The sequence below is a fragment of the Lepidochelys kempii genome, chromosome 14 (assembly GCF_965140265.1).
Source record: "Lepidochelys kempii isolate rLepKem1 chromosome 14, rLepKem1.hap2, whole genome shotgun sequence".
In the NCBI taxonomy this organism is placed as follows: Eukaryota; Metazoa; Chordata; order Testudines; family Cheloniidae; genus Lepidochelys; species Lepidochelys kempii.
In genome coordinates this window covers 2620572-2639437 of record NC_133269.1, presented here as the reverse complement: position 1 = coordinate 2639437, position 18866 = coordinate 2620572, and the positions used below count along the sequence as shown (strand labels likewise).

The following is an 18866-nucleotide window of genomic DNA, read 5'->3' as shown; positions in this document are numbered from 1 at the left end:
GTGGCATGTGGAGAGAGGTGATGTGTGGAAACGTCAATACTGACTGTACAGCGTTATTCAAAGGAACTCCCTTGTGTACCTCCTCTTAACCAGAAGCCTTCTGCCTCTCTAGGGTGTGCTGAACTAAAAAATAACTAATTGGGTTTTAAATTTCTGAGCCATTCTATGCCATTCCTATTTTGGAATAACACAGGCTTGCATGGAAATAACAAAAGATGTGAATTAAAATCCATTTAGTTATTTTGGTGCAACTTTGTTCTCTTTCCACACAAGCATTTTAAGGAGGCTCCAGGGCCAATCTAGACACAAACAAGAAGCTGTGGCCTCGTGCCCCCTAGGTAGTTACTTAGCACCTTTGCTGCTGCTGGGCTTTCATTATTTTTATTTATGTTATTGTAGTGCCTAAAAGCCCCATTCGTGGACCAGGATCCTATTGTGCTAAGCAATGTACAGAGAACAAAAAGATGGTCCCTGTGTGATGCTGCCAAACCAGGTGCCAGCACTTGCCAAGGCTTTAGGCCTCAGCCAGGCACAGACAAATTCCTTGCTGTAAAGCAGTGTTTCACCAGTGCGTTGGGGCTTGTCTACACTTACTGCACTGCAGCGCTTAGTGAAGACACTACCTATGCCAGTGGGAGAGCTTCTCCCGTCGGTGTAGGTACTCCACCTCCCTGAGAGGCAGGAACTATGCTGGTGGGAGAAGCCCTCCCCTGAGCAATAAAGTCATTCCAATGTAAGTTAGTAGCGTAGAGCAGGGCTTGGTATGGTTAAGATGGGTACTGAACTTATAATAATGTGTTTAGACTTTATGAAATGCTTGTAAGTTGCTGCATGCAATAATCTCACTTACAATATCTTTATCACATGCTATAAAGTAATATTTAAGTTTTTGCTTTATAATTGTAAAAAGTGTTTGCCCTGAAATGGTCAGCCAGTCAGAAGGGATCATCTCTTGCCCATCAGGAAGGACTATCAAAACTAAATGGGCCACTGTGGAACATCACAATACAAAGACTATTTCAGGGGGAGGGATAGCTCAGTGGTTTGAGCATTGGCCTGCTAAACCCAGGGTTGTGAGTTCAATCCTTGAGGGTGCCATTTAGGGATATGGGGCAAAAATTGGGGATTGGTCCTGCTTTGAGCAGGGGGTTGGACTAGATGACCTCTTGAGGTCCCTTCCAACCCTGATATTCTACGATTCTATGACTTTTCTAATTGTCCCAGCACAGCCTATGTGCAAAAGGGCTCAGACCATCTTGAATTCTGAAAGAAGGAAATAAAGATAGTGAACAAGAACACTTTTCATCTCTTTGCTGTTTGGACTCTCACATGGCTGGAGCTAGGAAAGAGAAGCAGAGATCCTCAGGGTCAACCTCTGTTAGCCCTAAAAGACATTTAGTACTGATAGATTACTACAACTCTGCCACCTTTTAAAACCACAGACTGCAACTCATTTGTGTTTATATGTTTTTCTGCTTTAAGCTGTAAATAACTCATTTCTTTTTCCTAGTTAAATAAAGCCTTAGTTAGTTTAAGATACGACTGACAAGTGTTGTCCTTGGTGTGAGATCTGACCTGGGGTAAGTGCCTGATCTCTTGGGACTGAGAGTAACCTGAAACTTTTGTGATCTTTGGTTTATGGTACCACCTATCACTTAGCCCAGCTTGTCCAGGTGGCCAGATAGACTGGAATGCCCAAGGGGACTGTCTGTGACTCTATGATAAGACTGTTGCGGTGCTTCAGGAGTTCACATTTGTTAACGAGTTGGTGAAATTAATTATAGAATGTCCAACCAGTGTGAGGTGTCTTCCCTGCCTTTTGACAGTCTGCCATAAGGTTGGCACTGCTGTCATGAACCACTCTTGACACTGTGCCACCTGGCACAGAACAATCTAAGTACCCCACTTGTGGCCCATGAAGTCAATGGAATGTAAGGATGCCCCTAGGGCGTTAGCAGAACATGTGCTTTTGACATGGTGTATCTGGATTGTTTGGCCATCAGACAAATGGTTAAACTTGTACATTTTGGAGAACTCCTTCCACAACAGAGATAGGGGAAAGGGAAATCCCTGCTACATTTTCCATTAGGAGAATGCCTGGGAGCGAAATACTTGTGCTTGTTTTTATTGATTCACAGCTATTTCTGCGCTCTGGACAGAGTGCTGCTTGCATAGCATTGGCAGTATTGATCCTGCGTGGGAGTGTCTGGCATTTCCTTAAGCTGATGCCCAGTTATTGAACAGGGAAATCCCTTTGGCCAAGACTTTCTAATTTTAGCCTTTCACTTTGCCAGTGAATGCCTAGCAAAGCCAGGATGTTAATAGTAACACATTAGCTTTGCACAGTCCAATGCTACAGCTCTGTTTCTTGAACAGTCATACAGAGGGCAAAGGCCCTTAATTAGAGAGCTCTGAATCACACACACTGATACAATCACTCTTGTTCTGCTAATCACTACAGACACATTCCTGCCCTTGTCAGCTAACAAATATTAATAGTTAATGAACAGCCTAAGAAGATTACGTCAACTTTCACACACACAGAGAAATGGTATTCTGAGGAGTTCGCCATCTGTCTCACTCTTCAGGGGCTCATTCGAGAGAAGGGATTCATGTCCAATAACGCCCCAGGCTTCTGCAGCCAAAGACTGGGGAGTTACATACACTTTTATGGAAGGTAAAGGCAGGGCTTGAAATATTTACCAGACATGTACTAGCCAAAGGACTCAACCCACTAGACAAAGCCTGATAAATAAAGATGCACCAGCTACTCTTTCCTTTCACAGTTTGATATAATGGGTATGTCATATGTTTAACTAACAACACACAAACAAAAATACCACTGGCTCAAAGCAATATCTGTTGTCACCATTTGGAAGCCGTCATTCAAACCCTTTGATTCAAGGATGGTTTGAAATGTTCCTACCGAAGAAGGAGCTTTATGTAGTTAAGAGACTACCCACATCTCCCACCCTGCAAAAAGCCCCCACACCACAGCAGCCACATTAGATTAACCTGCTGTCCTCTGCACTAGGCACCTTGGAACATCCAGATAGCATCGAATACTCTTCATTACATTCCCCATTGTTCATTACCTACACACATACAAGACAAGGAATGGGAGGGACAGAAGAAGCAAAGCCTTCCAGCTGACATTCAATGGGATGCCAAGTCTGACTAGAAGGCCCTTCCCACCCCAGCTGCTCATAGGTAAGAGGAAAGAAATCACTCACCTCCCTGTTTACTTCTGTCAAGATAGATTGAAACCCTTCGGGCCAGACCTGTGAGAAGACAGGGAGTAAGGGATGATGCTAAGGGTAAGTGGGTCAGCCAAAGCAAAATAAATCTGAAAGGGTTAGAAAAGCAACTCAAAGTAAAGGGAAAGAACAGTGAAGGGAAAAACAGCAGCACCAAGTCAAGTACATGCTTCCAACCAGAGAAAAGGCTCCAGTTTGGTTGTAATCACAGCAGCCTTTCCCTAGGAAGCCATTTACAAGCTTCAGTCTGTTTGTCAACACCACAAAGTTGATTGGTAAATTCTTCCCTGAAACTGGACACTCTCTAGATCCTTTTTATGTTTTTGTTCTTCGGTATAAAATAAAATGCATCTCACTGGAGAGTGACAACGAACTGACCCACGGCATAAACACCTGTATAGATCAAGCCAAACACAAAACAGGAAGTTTTTGTCATTTCAGGCTTGAGCCCCAGGCAGTTAGTGCAACTGAAAGCAGACGAATGGGTTCTCCTGCCCTACGCTTCAATGGATTGCTAATGAACACTCAGAGAAAATTTACAGATGCTGCAGTTAGGCAACTCTTAAGTGGGGAATTAGCTGTAGAAGCGGGATTCGTTTCAAACCTTCCTAAACCCTGGACAGCCAAAGAAGCTGCAGGGAGGCACATTTACGGGATATGGCTGTGTTTAAATACGTTTTGAGACCCCTGCTTATGTCTTGCATATGGACTCAATGTGTTCAGAAAGAGACCCTGGTAGTCTGGTAACCAGAAGGTCTCACACAGAGCCTTTTTTGGGAGTCACACTCTGGTTCTCTTTGCTAATCTGGACAAAGGAAAGCAATGCAAATGTTATACAGGAGGAACTGGGAGGGGAACACAACACTTAGATAGATGTAATTAGATGGATTCAAGGCAGCTGGTTGTGTTTCCACACACTCCTCTGAGTCCCAAAACCTGGGTTTTAAAAGAGCTGAGATGCTAAGATTGGAGGTGGCAGTTTATGTTCCATTCTTTCTCACAGATACGGTTCATCTTGAAGGAACAATGTGAAAGTTGCAATTTCACTCATGGGAAGTGTTTGCACCATTTCTTGTCTTCAGACACAGCTGTGCAGCTGCACGGCACGCTGCTGGGCCAGACAGTGCGAGTTCTGAGTCATCTTATACAGGCTTCTTGTACAGAAACCTGAGGACAGAGAGAGTGCTGCTACTCAGCGATCGGACAGCCCTGGGATCGCCATCCACTCTCAAAGTCACTGACTTGCAAACCTCCTTATTTTTATGGTAAATACTTGAACCCCAATGTCCACAGCAGTAGGACCGCATCTTTACAGCAACTCCTACACTGCTCACTAGAAAATGCTCCAAGTTTTCCTTAAAAGCCACATCAGTTTTGCACTTGCAGATCTAATTTTTGCCTAGTTCAAAACATTAGGCTACTAACAACATGAACTTTGCCTCTTTTCAGACTTCATCCTCTGGCTGGGGACTTAGGGACAGTCCATACAAGAAAGCTGCACTGTTTTAACCAATGGTGTGAACCCAAATTGGTGCAACCCCTGATTAGACACTCTTATTTTGGTTTAAGAGAAGCTGAAATGGGGGTGGGGGGAGGGAAGCTGAAGTGGATAGGAAACTGGTTTGAACTGGATCGAAATAAGAATCTCTTCAACCAGAATAAAAGTGTCAACATACAGGGTTGCACCAGTTTAACTAAATCTGTTTAAAACCAATTTAAGTTAAACTGATACAACTTTCCTATGTAGTTATGGCCTCGCTTTGGTTCAAGCATCTCAGCCAGGTAAGGAACTGACGGACACTAAGCAAGACTACTTTGCTGTCGTAATACAAATTATTGCGCTAAAGCAGGGGTGGGCAAACTTTTTGGCCCGAGGGCCACAACTGGGTATGAAAATTGTATGGCGGGCCATGAATGCTCACGGAATTGGGGTTGGGGTGAGGCAGGGGGTGAGGGCTCTGGCTGGGGGAGCGAGCTCTGGGGTGGGGCCAGAAATGAGGAGTTCAGGGTGCAAGAGGGGGTTCCGAGGTGGGGCAAGGGGGATTGAGTGCGGGGCTGAGAGCTCCGGCTGGGCATGAGGGTTGTGGGGTATAGGAGGGTGCTTCGGGCTGGGACAGAGAGGTTTGGAGGGTGGGAGGGGGAACGGGGTTGGGGTGGGGGTGTGGCTCAAGGGTGCAGGCTCCAGGCAGCGCTTACCTCAAGCGGCTCTTGGAAGCAGCGGGATGTCCCGCTCCGGGTCCTACACAGAGGCGCGGCCAAGCGGCTCTGCTGTGAGCTGCCCCGTCCGCAGGTGCCATCCCTGCAGCTCCCATTGGCTGCGATTCCCGGGCAATGGGAGCTGCGGGGGTACCGTACAGAACGGAGCCCCCTGGCTATCCCTACCCATAGGAGCTGGAGTGGGGACATGCTGCTGCTTCCAGGAGCCGCGCGGAAAAGCCCCCAACCCTGCTCCCCAGCTGAAGTGGGATGAGCCCCAGAAACCGCTCCCCAGCGGGAGCTCGAGGGCCAGATTAAAACAGCTGGTGAGCCAGATGCGGCCAGCAGTTTGCACACCCCTGCGCTAAAGCCATGGAACTCCCATCACCTAAAACACCCTACTGATACCTTTTAGACCCCTGTAGGAAGTACTCTGGTTTCTCTATTAGGCACTATGCGTATTCTTCCTCTCCCCAATCTAGCCTGTTCTTCACAAATGAGAGAATTGCATGGAAAGCTGTTGTGTATCTTAATGTCTCATCTATTCCTGCTGCTTACGCCCATGCAAAGTCAGCATCCTGGTTGCTGTTGAGAAGATGATCAAGTCACAGAGGAAGGATTCTGACCCTTGGGGTGCGGATGAAGGGAGAGGAAGATAAACAGCAGGAGTAGCTGAACTCCAGTAAAACTTCTGGATTCATGTAAACATCCTTAGTGTAAGAGGGAAGTGAGGTGCAGAAGATTGAGACTACGAACATAACAGCTTCAGCGCTGGACGGTAACTGGCAGCAAAAGCTAGCTCTTCCGTTGAGAATCTCATTTCCAAGGGAATCACTTCACTGGGCTCCTTTGAAATGACTGAGTTTATTTCTCTCCCTACAAAGAAATCTACATTTCTCTTCTTCTGAATCAAATCCAATCATTCCCTGGATGAAAAGCAAAGAAAGCAACAAAGCCTGGACTTGCTTAGACCACAGGAAAGGAAAGGGTGTAGAGGATGCATAAGAGAAAAGGATTGTAAGTTTCAGCACTGATGTCTTGGCAGGCACAACTTCCTGACACTTACAACTAAATCAGCTTTTGCTTCTGTTTATCATCTATTCTGCAATGTCAAACATTGCTTCTGTGTACCTTCCTTTTGCTGCTGCTTTCAAGGTCTGTGGAGAGCAAGATGCAAGCCACAAATGTCCTGCCCTGATTAAAGGTGCGTGTAGGTATTGGGGGCGAAAAATGGGAGCAAGCCAGAAGGGATTCAGTCTGCATTTGTCAGCATCTCCTGTGAACTCTACTCATTATGCAGCAAGGAGTGGATGATAATGGGAGCCTTGACGAATTCCTAGAGTTCATTACCAGGACAATGGAAATAATATCCTGATTCCTGCGAAGGAAAAGCTTAGGCAGCCTCACTCAAAAAGGCTGATGTTAGGGAAAAAGAAACGGAGAAATGAGAAACCAAGCAAATGAGTCAAAAGTGCTGCTTGACGTGTGTGGCTGGTGCTGTTCTCTCTTCTGCTCCAGGGCAGGAGGAGTAGGTAGCCAGGCACTTAACAGCTCAGTGCATGGGCTCCTTCCTGCTTTTGTCCCTGCAAAGAGCAGGTTTCAATCATGGCAATTTTCACAGCATGCTGCAAACTCCCCGAAGTTTGTAATTAATTACGTGCGTGTATGACAGTGTGGTGCAGAGCTTGAAGTTACAGCAATCATACTTCCCCTGACTAGACTACCACAGAGCCAGGGACACTGTGAGGTGTGAAGGGAGAGGCACCAGTTCTGAATCCAACAAAGCAGCACAGGGAAAAACCAATGAATAGCTAAAAAGCCATCAAACAAGAGAAGCAGGAAAAAGGGGGGGATGTTAAAGGGAGACATATGGGAAGTAAGACTGAGTTGTAAAAATTGCTAGCCTTTGGACATGTCTACACAAACCTGTAGTTTGCTGCAAGCTTTTATCAAACAAATATCTGCAGCCTTGTAACAAAGGGCATGTCTACCCAAACATTTAGTTTGCAGCAAGCTGGGCTGTGACTCTACCCTGCACTAGCCTCCCATTCACAGTCCACGTGGACCCTGCCTGACCTGATGGTACGCATCAGCAAGGTGCACATGGACAGTTAGTGGGAGGCCAGCAAGTGTGGGGCAGATTCAATCCCAGCTCGCTGTGAATTAAATGTTCACGTACACAAGTCCTTTGTGACGTGGGTGGAAATACTTGTTGGACAAGTCACCAAGAACAGGCTGCGCTGGCTCCGGCAGTATTACATAGGGTCTAACAGAGTTAGACTGGATTAGCAGCAGGGAGTTTTCAAATAAGCTATGCCAGACTCCTGAGATGAGGTACACAGGCTGAGAAATGAGAGCTGCCAGAGCTTAAGGCCATAATGGACCACTACAATCATCTAGTCTGACCTCCTGCATAGCGCAGGCCAGAGAATCTCGCCCAGGGGTACCTGCATCAAACCCAAAACCGCTGGTTGTGCCACAGCAGATCCATCCAGCCTGGATTTACGGCGTTCAAGTGACAGAGAATAATTGTCAGACCACTGATGTATCCTCAGGCCTTGGACGGCGAGAACACTCGCCTCCCCCAGTAATACCCTGAGACAGGTTTCACCGTCACCCCGGTTAGACTCCTGGTTTCGGCATTGTGCATGGTTGGGTGGCCTTTCCGCATGCAGACTAGCTTGGTATTTTTTAAGTTCCCAGGTGGTTTGAGTCTGATTGTGCCACCGTCCTGTACATATCAGATGTACATTGCCTACGCTTCTACCAACTCTCGACCCACAATAAGTGACAGGGAGTAAGTGCTAAAATGGAACACAAGCTTAGTGTGGCCACAAGTGCAACGTGCAAAGTTGTGCAAAGGGTGAGCAGCCAATCAAAGGGAAAGAGGAAATAGGTGAGCTATTCATAAAACCCAAATCGGGGAAGACATAACCACCTGCTACAACCAGTTCAGGGTAGGAAAGTGCTCAGTACACCCTTGTTCTGCAGTTCTCTCCTCAGGAGCAAAATAAGTTAGCTTAGCTCCAGGCAACTCCAGCAGAGCCTCTGATGGACAATGTGGCTGTGCTCCTCTATTCCACTGTTGGAGAATTATCCTCCATCTCTATCCCCTTGCACTGCTACTCCCCACCTGGCTACTCTAGTCATACTTAGCTCAGAAGAGCTTGTGTTTGAGGTTCATGTGGACAAGTGGAAAAGGAATCCCTTATCAGGGCTTGGTAAGACTCCACTCCAAGGCCCAGAGACTGTTAACAAGGATGTTACTGAAGGCTGAAATAGAACAACTTGTTCCACTTTACCTATCCCTAGAAAAGGTCCCAGCAGGGTAAGTTATTTCTACCCCCAGATGAGAATTCAACACAGACCCACCTCGTGTGGTTGGCAACATGTCCGACAAGCCCTGCCAGGCAGTCACCATCTCGGGATTCTTTTCCAGGTCTGCAAAGTTCTTCCACACTCTGACAGCACCATCATCTTGAGAAGCATAGAAAAAAGGCAATGTCACTGCTGGTACAGACGTCACTTAGTTACTTGGGAGCAGATGGAGAAAGGAAAGATAACCTGGAATTGTAATCATGGACTCCTAAATGGAATGAAAATGTCACCTGACCTTCCAGGCCCCTTTCTGAATGATTTCTCCTACACCTGTTTATAAGGGTTCTTCTTCTCTCTAACCTTATGTCCATGCAACCTAAGGGATTATTTCACCAGGGACTGCACTAGGAGAGTGAACACCTTAATTTAGTTGTAAATCCTTCTCTTTGAAAACAGTTCATTTTCACTAGGACTTATCTCTTTTCCTTCCTTCCTATCAATGCTAAGAACCAAAGTACTCTACTAAATACAAAACACAACCCAGTATGAGAGCTTCACCAAAGCCCACCTTCTTGGCACAAGTCCTTCATGCCAGTGTCTCTTCTAATTTTGCCTCCGCCCCCGTAAAACTGTTTTGTGCTAGAAATCAGTAATTTGAAAGAGAAATGTCCTAGAGGTCTCACAATCCCTCTCACACATTTCTTAATTATGCCATAATTGCACACTTCAGGGCTGACTTTGAACAGCAACTGAAAACATGTAGACCATCAGATTTACAACAGTTCCCTGGAAGAAGTAAATCCCTCTCACAGCTCCAGAGACTGACAAATGGAAAAAGCAGAACTTTGTGTTTCCCTACAATAGGGCAATCTACAGAAGTTCTTTTCCCAGGTGATTTGTCAGGGACAGGGAAGAGACTTGCAGAGAAATTTGGAGCCATTTGAGAAATTATAATGTAAAAAAATACACAGGCAGGCCATGCCCATTCTACAGCTAACCCTGTGTTAATAACACTATTTGACAGCACAGTTGTAGCATGGTATCCCTGTCTGCTGTGGACAGGATTTCCTTCCCATTAAAAACAGTGCTGACTGAAATTGTGTGGCCTCCAGAGGTCATCTATACAATAAGGTTGTAACATGGTTTGTAACTGTGCTGGGGGAGGACTCAAAACCATTCATCAAATGAATCAGGCGGCAATCGTGATTGAAAATGGTATCAAGAAGTATTTACTGCATCAAGTTCAACTCAAAACAGTTAAATTATTCAACCCTGCTAGCCATAAACTTCTCTCAGGAGCCTCCCAGGCCACGAATTCCCATGGTAGGGTGAATGGACCAGCCCCATAAAGGAGAGGGGAGGGCTCAGAACATCTCACATGCATCTGAAGCCTGTCAATGATTCCTCCTCTCTCCTGCCCTTTGACGATTTGGTGACCGAGGCTGAACTCACCTGTGGCAGTCAGGAGCAGAGAGCAGTCTTGTCCATTCAGGTATTCCATTGCTGTGATCCTGGTATAGCGAGGGTTCCCATTGTGGAAATAGTCCAGTTTCTCCCCCTTCTCCCAATCCCAAAAACTGGGAAAGGTAGTGGAATATCAGGTCAGATCTGTATTCACTGAACAAGCCGTAAAAAGCAGCTTTCCCACTAAAGTGTCACTAAAGGTTATATGCACTGGAATTAAATTTGTTTTTCTCCTTAGAGTATTGAGTGTCTTTTTATTAATGCCTTTCTATAACATCATCTCCAGCTTCTGCAGAGGAAGTAATAAGATTAATATCCTAACCTGTTATAAATCTAGTTATAATGAGGATCCTCTACCTACTGACACAGAAGGCCACTGTATTTGTTTAACACAGGAGAGATGCAGACTTCAAAACCATCACATACTGCACCTAAGAGGAGCCAAGTCTCTGAGGGCTTTCCATGTCCAGCCAGCATGAGTGGGACCATGTGGGGGCAAGGTGTTCAGCCCCTGAGGTGGGGTGAATTATGTGTTGCTCTGGACAATACTAGGAACAATGCTGCTAGGCTGCTGAAGGAGCCTGCCCCACCCCCACCCTCAGCTGGAAGGAGAATAGCTATGGAAGTGGATGGGGGAGAAAATGAGGACAAGCATAGCATCCCCTCAAAGAATTCAGACCACTTGGTGTCCATCATTGGGGCTGACAGTCCTTACATGTCCAATCATGACCCTGGAAGCCAATCCCTTAGGGTCAGAAAGGCAGAAACTCTTACCAGATGCTGTCTTTATCAGCTACTGCTATACATGGTGTGAATGGATGGAACTTCACCACGGAAGGAACGCCTGGATTCCTGTTCAGAAAGATTTGATCATCTAGCCGTGAAATACCTGGGGGGGAGGGGGGAAATGAGAGAAAACCCAGACTTAATACCTGGGAATCAAACCACAAAAAGGATATTGTTCTCTACTTTCTGTACAATCCTCAACCTATCCTTCTAAGCTTCACACGTGGCCAGTTCCTTTGTCCCACCAGACTTTGTGCCTTCTTTTATACCACCCCTTACTCCCAACTAGCATATGCCAAACCCTCACCATTCTCTGCCTCCCAAAGCCTCCTTAACCATAACCTATCAGGTGATCATGAGTCCCTTCAGGACATTGTTCTACTGGTCTAGCAAAACTCTTTTGCTTAGCAGAACCACAGACACTTATGGTGCTACATACGCAATAATAGTTTAAGTTGTTCTCTCCCTAAACCAGAATCCTTCACTCTTGCCATGTTGCTCCAGACCTAAAACTGTTGGCCTCCCACAACTGGCCTATTTGGGGCTGATGCTTCTCCCTCCCCACCCCACCCCACCCCACCAGAAAAGAAAACATGCCATCTAGGAAGAGCCTATGCTGGAGATGCTTAGTCAGTGAGCTCTCTCCAGGACAAGAGGCTCATATCCTCTGTGAGAGCGAAGAGCTGCACAGCTCTTTTCACTGTCTCGCACTCCTGAAGTTATAGCTGGGCATCTCTGGCAAATTTTAAACTGGATGAAAACTTTTCTCTACAAGACAGTGAACGTCAAAGCTGCTCAGAGCAGTCTAGCAAGTGGGCTAGGTGTTCGTGGGTTCAGATCTCACATCAGGTCTTCAGTTCATATCCACTGATGACACTGCTGTAATACAGGGCTGCCAAGTCCAGAAGTGTCACTGAAACGATCCATGTCTACATCACTGTTGTAAAATCTGAAAGGGGCCAAATGCTAATGGAAAATGCTCACAAAAGCCTGAAACACTGCCATTCGTTTACAGGTCGAGTTGCTAAATATCCTGGGCTCTGGTATGTGGAGTCTCTGACAATCATTTCACAAAGGTTTTATTTATGCAGGCAGAGTAGTTACACAGTGTGTGACTGTAGGATTTCTGACTTTGGGAATCATCATCAGGATACTCATGGTGGCATCGTGAGTCATTGCAAAATTTCTGAAAACCTAAATGATTACAAGGTAAGAATCCAAATCATTGCCAAGTTATGCAGCTATTTCCACTCCACTTTAGCTGCTAGCAGTAGCACCAAGAGTGTGGCGGAAATGCAGAATCCTGAGCTGACAGCTTGTCAGCAGATACAGACTTTAGACAGTTTGTTTTACAATGCATTGATCTAAGTCTATTTTAATTTGTTGTTAATATTTGGGATCTTGGTTGTGTTATTTTTACAAGTAATTTGCATTTCACTTTCAGTCTGGGTGACAGAATCTGAACCTGTCCATGAAGAGATTCAAGCCCATCAGGCGGACACCAGCCCTGCTCCTTTGTACTATCTGTATTCAGAAAAGGTCCCTGACCCATCCCTTGCACTCTCCTGGTTTATGATATTCTGCTGTGGTAGACACCAGGCCATCCATTGTATAAGACTCAAGTCTGCCAGCCCTCCAGCTGCACATGAGAAACTGAGTCTCAGATAGCATCTTGCTCAGCAGATTAATGTTTCACACTGATTCTGTCCCCACCAGCATCTCATATGAGAAAAACACCCAAAATGTTCTCTTCCATGGTGAGAGCATCTCTTGAATATGCAGCCACACACAGAACCACAATGTAGGGGAATTACATAGATTCACCCCCCACTACTCATTGGCTAAGCAAGCTGCAGAATGAGTAATAACAACAGGTCTCCTCATAGCTATGTAAATTCCAGAGGCTACTTTAGTGGGCTAAACTGAATTCAAATACATTAAAAAAAAATCCTAGCCTGACTGCCACTTTGAAAATGCATAAAGAGTTATCAATAAGCAAGGTTAGCTTTCAGCAGAGCACTGAATATACATGTTAATGAAATATGAACCCAAGGCATATTAGAGGAAAAGCCGAGAGTGTAAATGAGGCTGTACATAAAAGTGCTAAAAATATAATGGGATACGAGGCATAAACAATCATCTCTGGAGCTCAGTGGAGTGGGGGAATTCTGGAGTCATTCAGATGCCTGCTAAACATCAAGAGGAAAGGACATCATTCACCTTTGCAAAACAAGCTGATTTGGCATGACTGTAACCTGAGTAGCATTTGACACACATCAAAAACCCTGATTGTGCCCTTTGGGCCAGGTGGGGACTCTGAAGTTTAACCTGCCATCCCTTTAAAAATGTAGCCGACAATATCCATCAGAACTTGACAGGATAGGAAAGAAAGGCCAAAACAGTAAATCAATAGTATCTGTTAAGGGTCTCTAAATTATCCATTTTGTGCTGGACACTTGAGTACCTGCGGACAAGCCATCTCCGACTGGCAGAGATACTGAAAAGCCCAGCTGCTCACTTCCAAGTCCAAGGCTTCAGGGTGAATGCATGCATTTAGAATTGTGAACCTTGTCAATTCTTTTAGCAAGAAAACCCCTTCTTATGGCAGGTTCTCGCTCTCAAAAATCCCTGATCTCTTATTCTTTCCCACCCCAAGTTCAACTCAGATGGTTACATAAAGTGATGATCATTTTTGGCTGACCCTGCTACATATGCCCATATTCCTTAGATGATAACATTGCATTTAGGTTTTCAAGAGGGAAGGAGAACTTCTACACTCACCACAATCAGGTCAATCCCCTGAGCAGGAGTAACTACTTGCAATAAATGAAGCCCTGTAAGCTTCAAGATAAATCACCTCTAGGGAAACACTTCACAATTGAATAAGCTCCTGTTCCCCTAATGGGGACAAAGGCCAGTGACTAGTTAAACACCCTGGTCTCACAAAGGCTTTGCATAGTTTATTGTTATTTACTGTTTGTATTACAGGAAGAAGGGGGGGGGGCATAATGCTAGCTGCAGTACTTGAGAAAAGTGCCTGAGAAGTAGAGAGCTCACCCTTCTGGATGATCTTCTGTGCTTGCTTTCTGACGCGGGTGTTGCGTAGAAACCGCCATTCCCTCTCTTTGCGGATCTGGCTCTCCAAATCATGCTCTTCTGGAATCTTCCAATAAATGAATACATTAATAAAACAAAACCAGAGCAGCTGTAACTATCCAAAACTAGCTCTCTCTCTCTCTCTCACCACACACACACACAAGCCAGAATCAGAGATTCTTCAGCAGGTGCAATCCTACATCCAGCTGCCGACAGTAAATGGAAAGAGCACACAGGACCGTATGATTTTAAATATTTGACCATCTTTTCGATCCGACTCTTTTCATTGTTAGTAATCTTTTCCCTTTATCCCTCTCCTGGACAGGCGTCCTGTATTTTGTCTCATCTTATTTATTTTTATTATAATAGGAGCAATTACACTCTCGGAGGAGAGAAACGAAGCAGGTCTCTGCAGGCAAGGCTGTCTTTCACTGGGAATACCACAGTGAATGCAGGGAACTGGTCAGCCTGGAAACACTGGGTCAGAAAGAGGAGAGACGCAGATTGCCACCCAAGAGAGCTGATGGCCAGGGAGTTGGAAGCCTGACAGTGGATGTTGTTGTTGGACCACAATGGGGAAAAATAAGTGCAGTTGCCCTGAATTATAACACCAAGTAGCCCCTGCAATGAACCCATAGATAAACTGCACCTTACAAAACTATCCCAGAGGCAACCCAACTACTTTCCTCTGTCTGCATATAATATAGCTTATTTTGCAATTCATCAAAGGGTCATAAAACACTTCAGAGCAATGAAAAAGAAAGAACGGAGCTCTCACGTAGGCAGAAAGTTAAAAACTTGTATTAAAATTTTCCTTTCATTGTCTAGAACTGACAAGAGGTGAAAGATAATATTAAGTATTTTATGTTTAAATCTCAAGGTTTTCATGTGATCAGTGCAGCACTGACTGACAAACTGAAGGAATGTTTTAGGTTCCCTTACTGGAACACAACTGATTGCAAGGAAATTCTGTAACCCCTTATCTTCTCATCTTAATTTCACACCAGTAGAGCTGGGCTGGAAATGGTTTTCCTGTGCCAGGAACATTGTTGAGATTGCCATTTCCCACCCCACTCTGCACAGGGACGGCATCGAGATCTTTTGGCATTTTTTCCTTTTCAACAAACAAAACACCCCTAGAGTCAGGCTGCACCCTAGGAGAGCCAAGAGCCCAGTCGTTAAGACACATGCCTGGGATGTGGGAGACCCAGATGCAATTCCCTGCTCTGTCTGAGTCAGACCAGAGGCTAGAACCTGGGTCTCCCCCATCCCAGGAGAGTCGCCTGAGCATGGAACGGTTGGCTAGTCTGGAGTATCTCTCTCTCTCTCTCTCTTTCTGACCAGAAATGATTCATAAGCCTTACCGGTCAAAAGTTTCACTGAAACTGGTACCTTCCCACAAGTTTCAGTTTTGTCAAATCAGCAATTTCTCATAAAAAACATTTGGAGGGAAAATCCCACACCAGCTCGACACACAAATCCCTCAGTCTGTGAAACTTCAGGGCAACTGAAATAAGATATACTCAATACCATACAACTGGGTCCTATTTTGCAACCCCTCCTCACACTGAGTAGCTCAGAGGTTCAATAGGTTCAATAGTACTAATCAGGAGTATGAGTTGCACAATGAGACCCACAGGCTAAAAAGGGCTGGAAGGGACCTCACAAGGTCTCCCAGTACACCCCTGCGCGATGAGGCAGGATTAAGTATACCTAGACCATCCCTGACAGATGTTTTCTAACCTGTTCTTAAAAATCTCTAGTGATGGAGATTCCATGACCCTCCATGATTAACTATACTTACAGCTAGAGAGCTGACCTAATATTTAACCTAAATCTCCCTTGCTGCAAACTAAGCTGATTACTTCTTGTCCTATGGTGGAAATAGAGAACAACTGATCACCATCCTCTTTATAACAACCTTTTACATATTTGAAAACTTAGCATGTATCCTCCAAGTCTGCTCTTCTCTAGACAAAACATGCCCCATTTTTCAACCTTTCTTCATAATTATTCCAGTGGAGTAACCACAATCTTTGCAGGCTTGAGCTAAATGTTTAATTTCTCTCTGGCCAGGTCTAAGTTAGACATATTTGCTGGTATAGTAACGTCACTTAGGCTCGGTCAACACTATGAGAGAGGGGTATGATTCCCCTGCTTGTGTACACATACCAGGAGTAGCTCTGATCCAGACACCATGAGCATAAATAGAAGTGTAGCGGGATAGCAGCAGGGAGGGCATGGTTGAGACGTGCTGAGTACAAACCCACCAGTTTCAGGTGGCTCAGCCAGGCTACCATGGCTACACTGCTGTTTCTACTTGTGCTAGGGATGAGAGCCAATGCAAGTAAGCAAACACAAGCAGGGGTTAGTCCACACTCCTAGCACCCAGTGTGGACACAGCCTGCAGGAGGCAATGTCTTCTCTGACATTTTTATACTGGCAAAAGCCTTAACACAGATGTAGTTGTAACTTATACAAATTCTTTGAGCACAACAAGCTATCTTGGCAAAACACGTTTTTGCCCAGTATAAATGGTGTCTACACTAGGAAGGTTTGTTGATATAGTTATGCCGCAATGAGCTTTATTGGGTTGTGTACTTTTAAATATGAATAAGCTAAAGCACCTTTGAATTTAAAGGCACAAGACACTCCTTTTATAAAAATACCAATGAACAATGCACTAAAGGCTTTATTCAGAACTGCAATATTAAAACAGTAAATACAGCAGGTAAAGGGCTTTGTCCCTTTCAAAATGTCTTTTCTTCCCATCCTCCCCTTAAAAACCATTATCCATAGCAAGGGGCAGAGTGAATGAAGACGAAGATTGGTGTGACTAGTAAGCAGTGTGCACTGCCATGTGGGAGTCCCCAACTCGATACCGGTTCCGGTCCGTGTGTTACAGGGGCAGCATGCTCAGCTGCTGGGGCTGAAAGCATCCCTCTCTTTCAGCGCTCTAGAACAGAGTTCTGCAGGCCAGCAATTGTGAGGGGCCTCAGGAGGGGATTGTGGGCAAGCAGGCCTCTCCTGCACAAGCATTGTAGAAGAAACAAGGGAAGGGGACAAAGATGATTTTTCTGCCATTTGATGCATCCTGGCTCACAAAAGTTTGAGAACCACTGCTCTAGAACCAGCCCTCTGGGCAATTAAAAAGCTGCGACGGGGGCTCTGATGAGAGCTACACCCAGTGTATGTCAATGAAAAGGATAACTGCTGCTCAGGAAGGGGTATTTCTTGGGAGGGGGAGCAGGAGGAGTGGTAAGCCCTCCCAGACCCCCCATTTATTTTTTCCTAATGAAAAAGAACTTAAATACCTGACATTACTATGCACACTATGTTCAAAACATCCCACACATTGGAAAGGACTCATAACAATGATTATTGGGCTGGATTGCCTTTTCTTTTTTAAAAAAACACCCAAGTTTCATTTTGCAGCAATCTAGGGTTTATTAGAAAGGAAATGACAAATGACCAAGAATGCAAAGCAATAAACAAGCCCAGGATAAAATGCATCAAAGCATATTCAAGAGCAGAGATATTACACTTTAATGAAAATCCAGTTTCTGTGGGAATAAATTGGAGTAAGATCTAAAGGCCGTCTCAAGCAGGAAGGGGCAGGGGCGTGCACAGAATTCTAACTCCCTCCATTGGCACTTAGCAGCTTTTTCGGACTTGGACAAGGAACTGTGTGCCTATGGGGAAGCTACTGTCCCCATCCCTGACAAAATATGGTGTGTGCAGGGCTCAAAGATGAGGCAGCAGGTTAAAGTAATATCTGGGCTTTGCATCTCTGAAGAAAATGGACTCAGTCCTTCCAAGGACAATAGGCAGAAAGGTAATGGAGAACTGGCCTGAAATGAGCTATCTTGCAGTGACAAGGTGGGTGAAGTCATATCTTTTATGGGACCAACTTCTGCTGGTGAAAGAAAAGTGTTCGAGTCACACTGAACTCTTCTTCAGGCCTGTGTAGCTCAAAAGCCTGTGTCTCTCTCACCAACAGGAGTGGGTCCAATAAAACAGTGGTTCTCAATCAGCTGCATGTGTACTGCTGGGGGCACGCACAGGTCTTCTAGGGGGTCCATCAACTCACTTAGATAGTTGCCAGTTTTACAACAGGCTACATAACAAGCACCAGCAAAGTCAGTACAAACTAAAATTTCATACAATGACTTGTTTATCCTGCTCTATGTACCATACACTGAAATGTAAGCACAGTATTTATATTATTTTACAATGATACAGTAAAAATGAGAAAGTAAGCAATTTTTTAGTAATAGTGTGATTTTTGTAAGCAAGTAGTTTTTAAGTGAGGTGAAACCTGGGGGTCTGCAAGACAAATCAGCCTCCTGAACGGGGGACAGTAGTCTGGAAAGGCTGAGAGCGACTGCAATAAAAGCTATTACCTCACCCATGTTGTCTCTCTAATATCCTGTGACTGACACGGCCACACCACCACTGCCTATCTTGCAGTGCCAGACACGCTGTGGGCCTGCTTATGACACTGCCAGGCTCAGGGGGAAGTGTCCCCCTCTGCAATCATTTTGCCTTGTGAATTGGGGGTAGAGGGAGAGCAAGAGAGTTAAAGTTGCTGTATGCAGCCAGTACAAGGGGGCAGAGAATGTGGCCAAACCAACGTTCCTTTCCACATCCCCATGCAGGACCTGCCGAGTAACCTCGCTGACCCACTGCACTACTTTGGCTAACAAAAATAATAAAGTACTCAGATGAGCTCTTAGCATGCGCACATAC

General features: G+C 45.2%; 1 protein-coding gene across 6 annotated transcripts in view; it reads right to left on the bottom strand.

The window, feature by feature from the left end:
* RPTOR (regulatory associated protein of MTOR complex 1) overlaps window positions 1-18866 on the bottom strand; it is a 311995-nt gene that overhangs the window by 20895 nt on the left and 272234 nt on the right. For 4 of the 6 annotated variants that reach the window (XM_073312081.1, XM_073312077.1, XM_073312079.1 and 1 more), the window contains 5 exons: window positions 14079-14184; window positions 11010-11124; window positions 10224-10348; window positions 8826-8930; window positions 3234-3281 (listed from right to left, as the gene is read on the bottom strand). In XM_073312081.1, the coding sequence (XP_073168182.1) occupies window positions 3234-3281; window positions 8826-8930; window positions 10224-10348; window positions 11010-11124; window positions 14079-14184 (499 nt within the window). Of the gene's footprint in view, window positions 1-3233; window positions 3282-8825; window positions 8931-10223; window positions 10389-11009; window positions 11125-14078; window positions 14185-18866 lie in introns of those variants that run through there. The other 2 variants (XM_073312078.1, XM_073312082.1) reach the window with 2 other exon arrangements.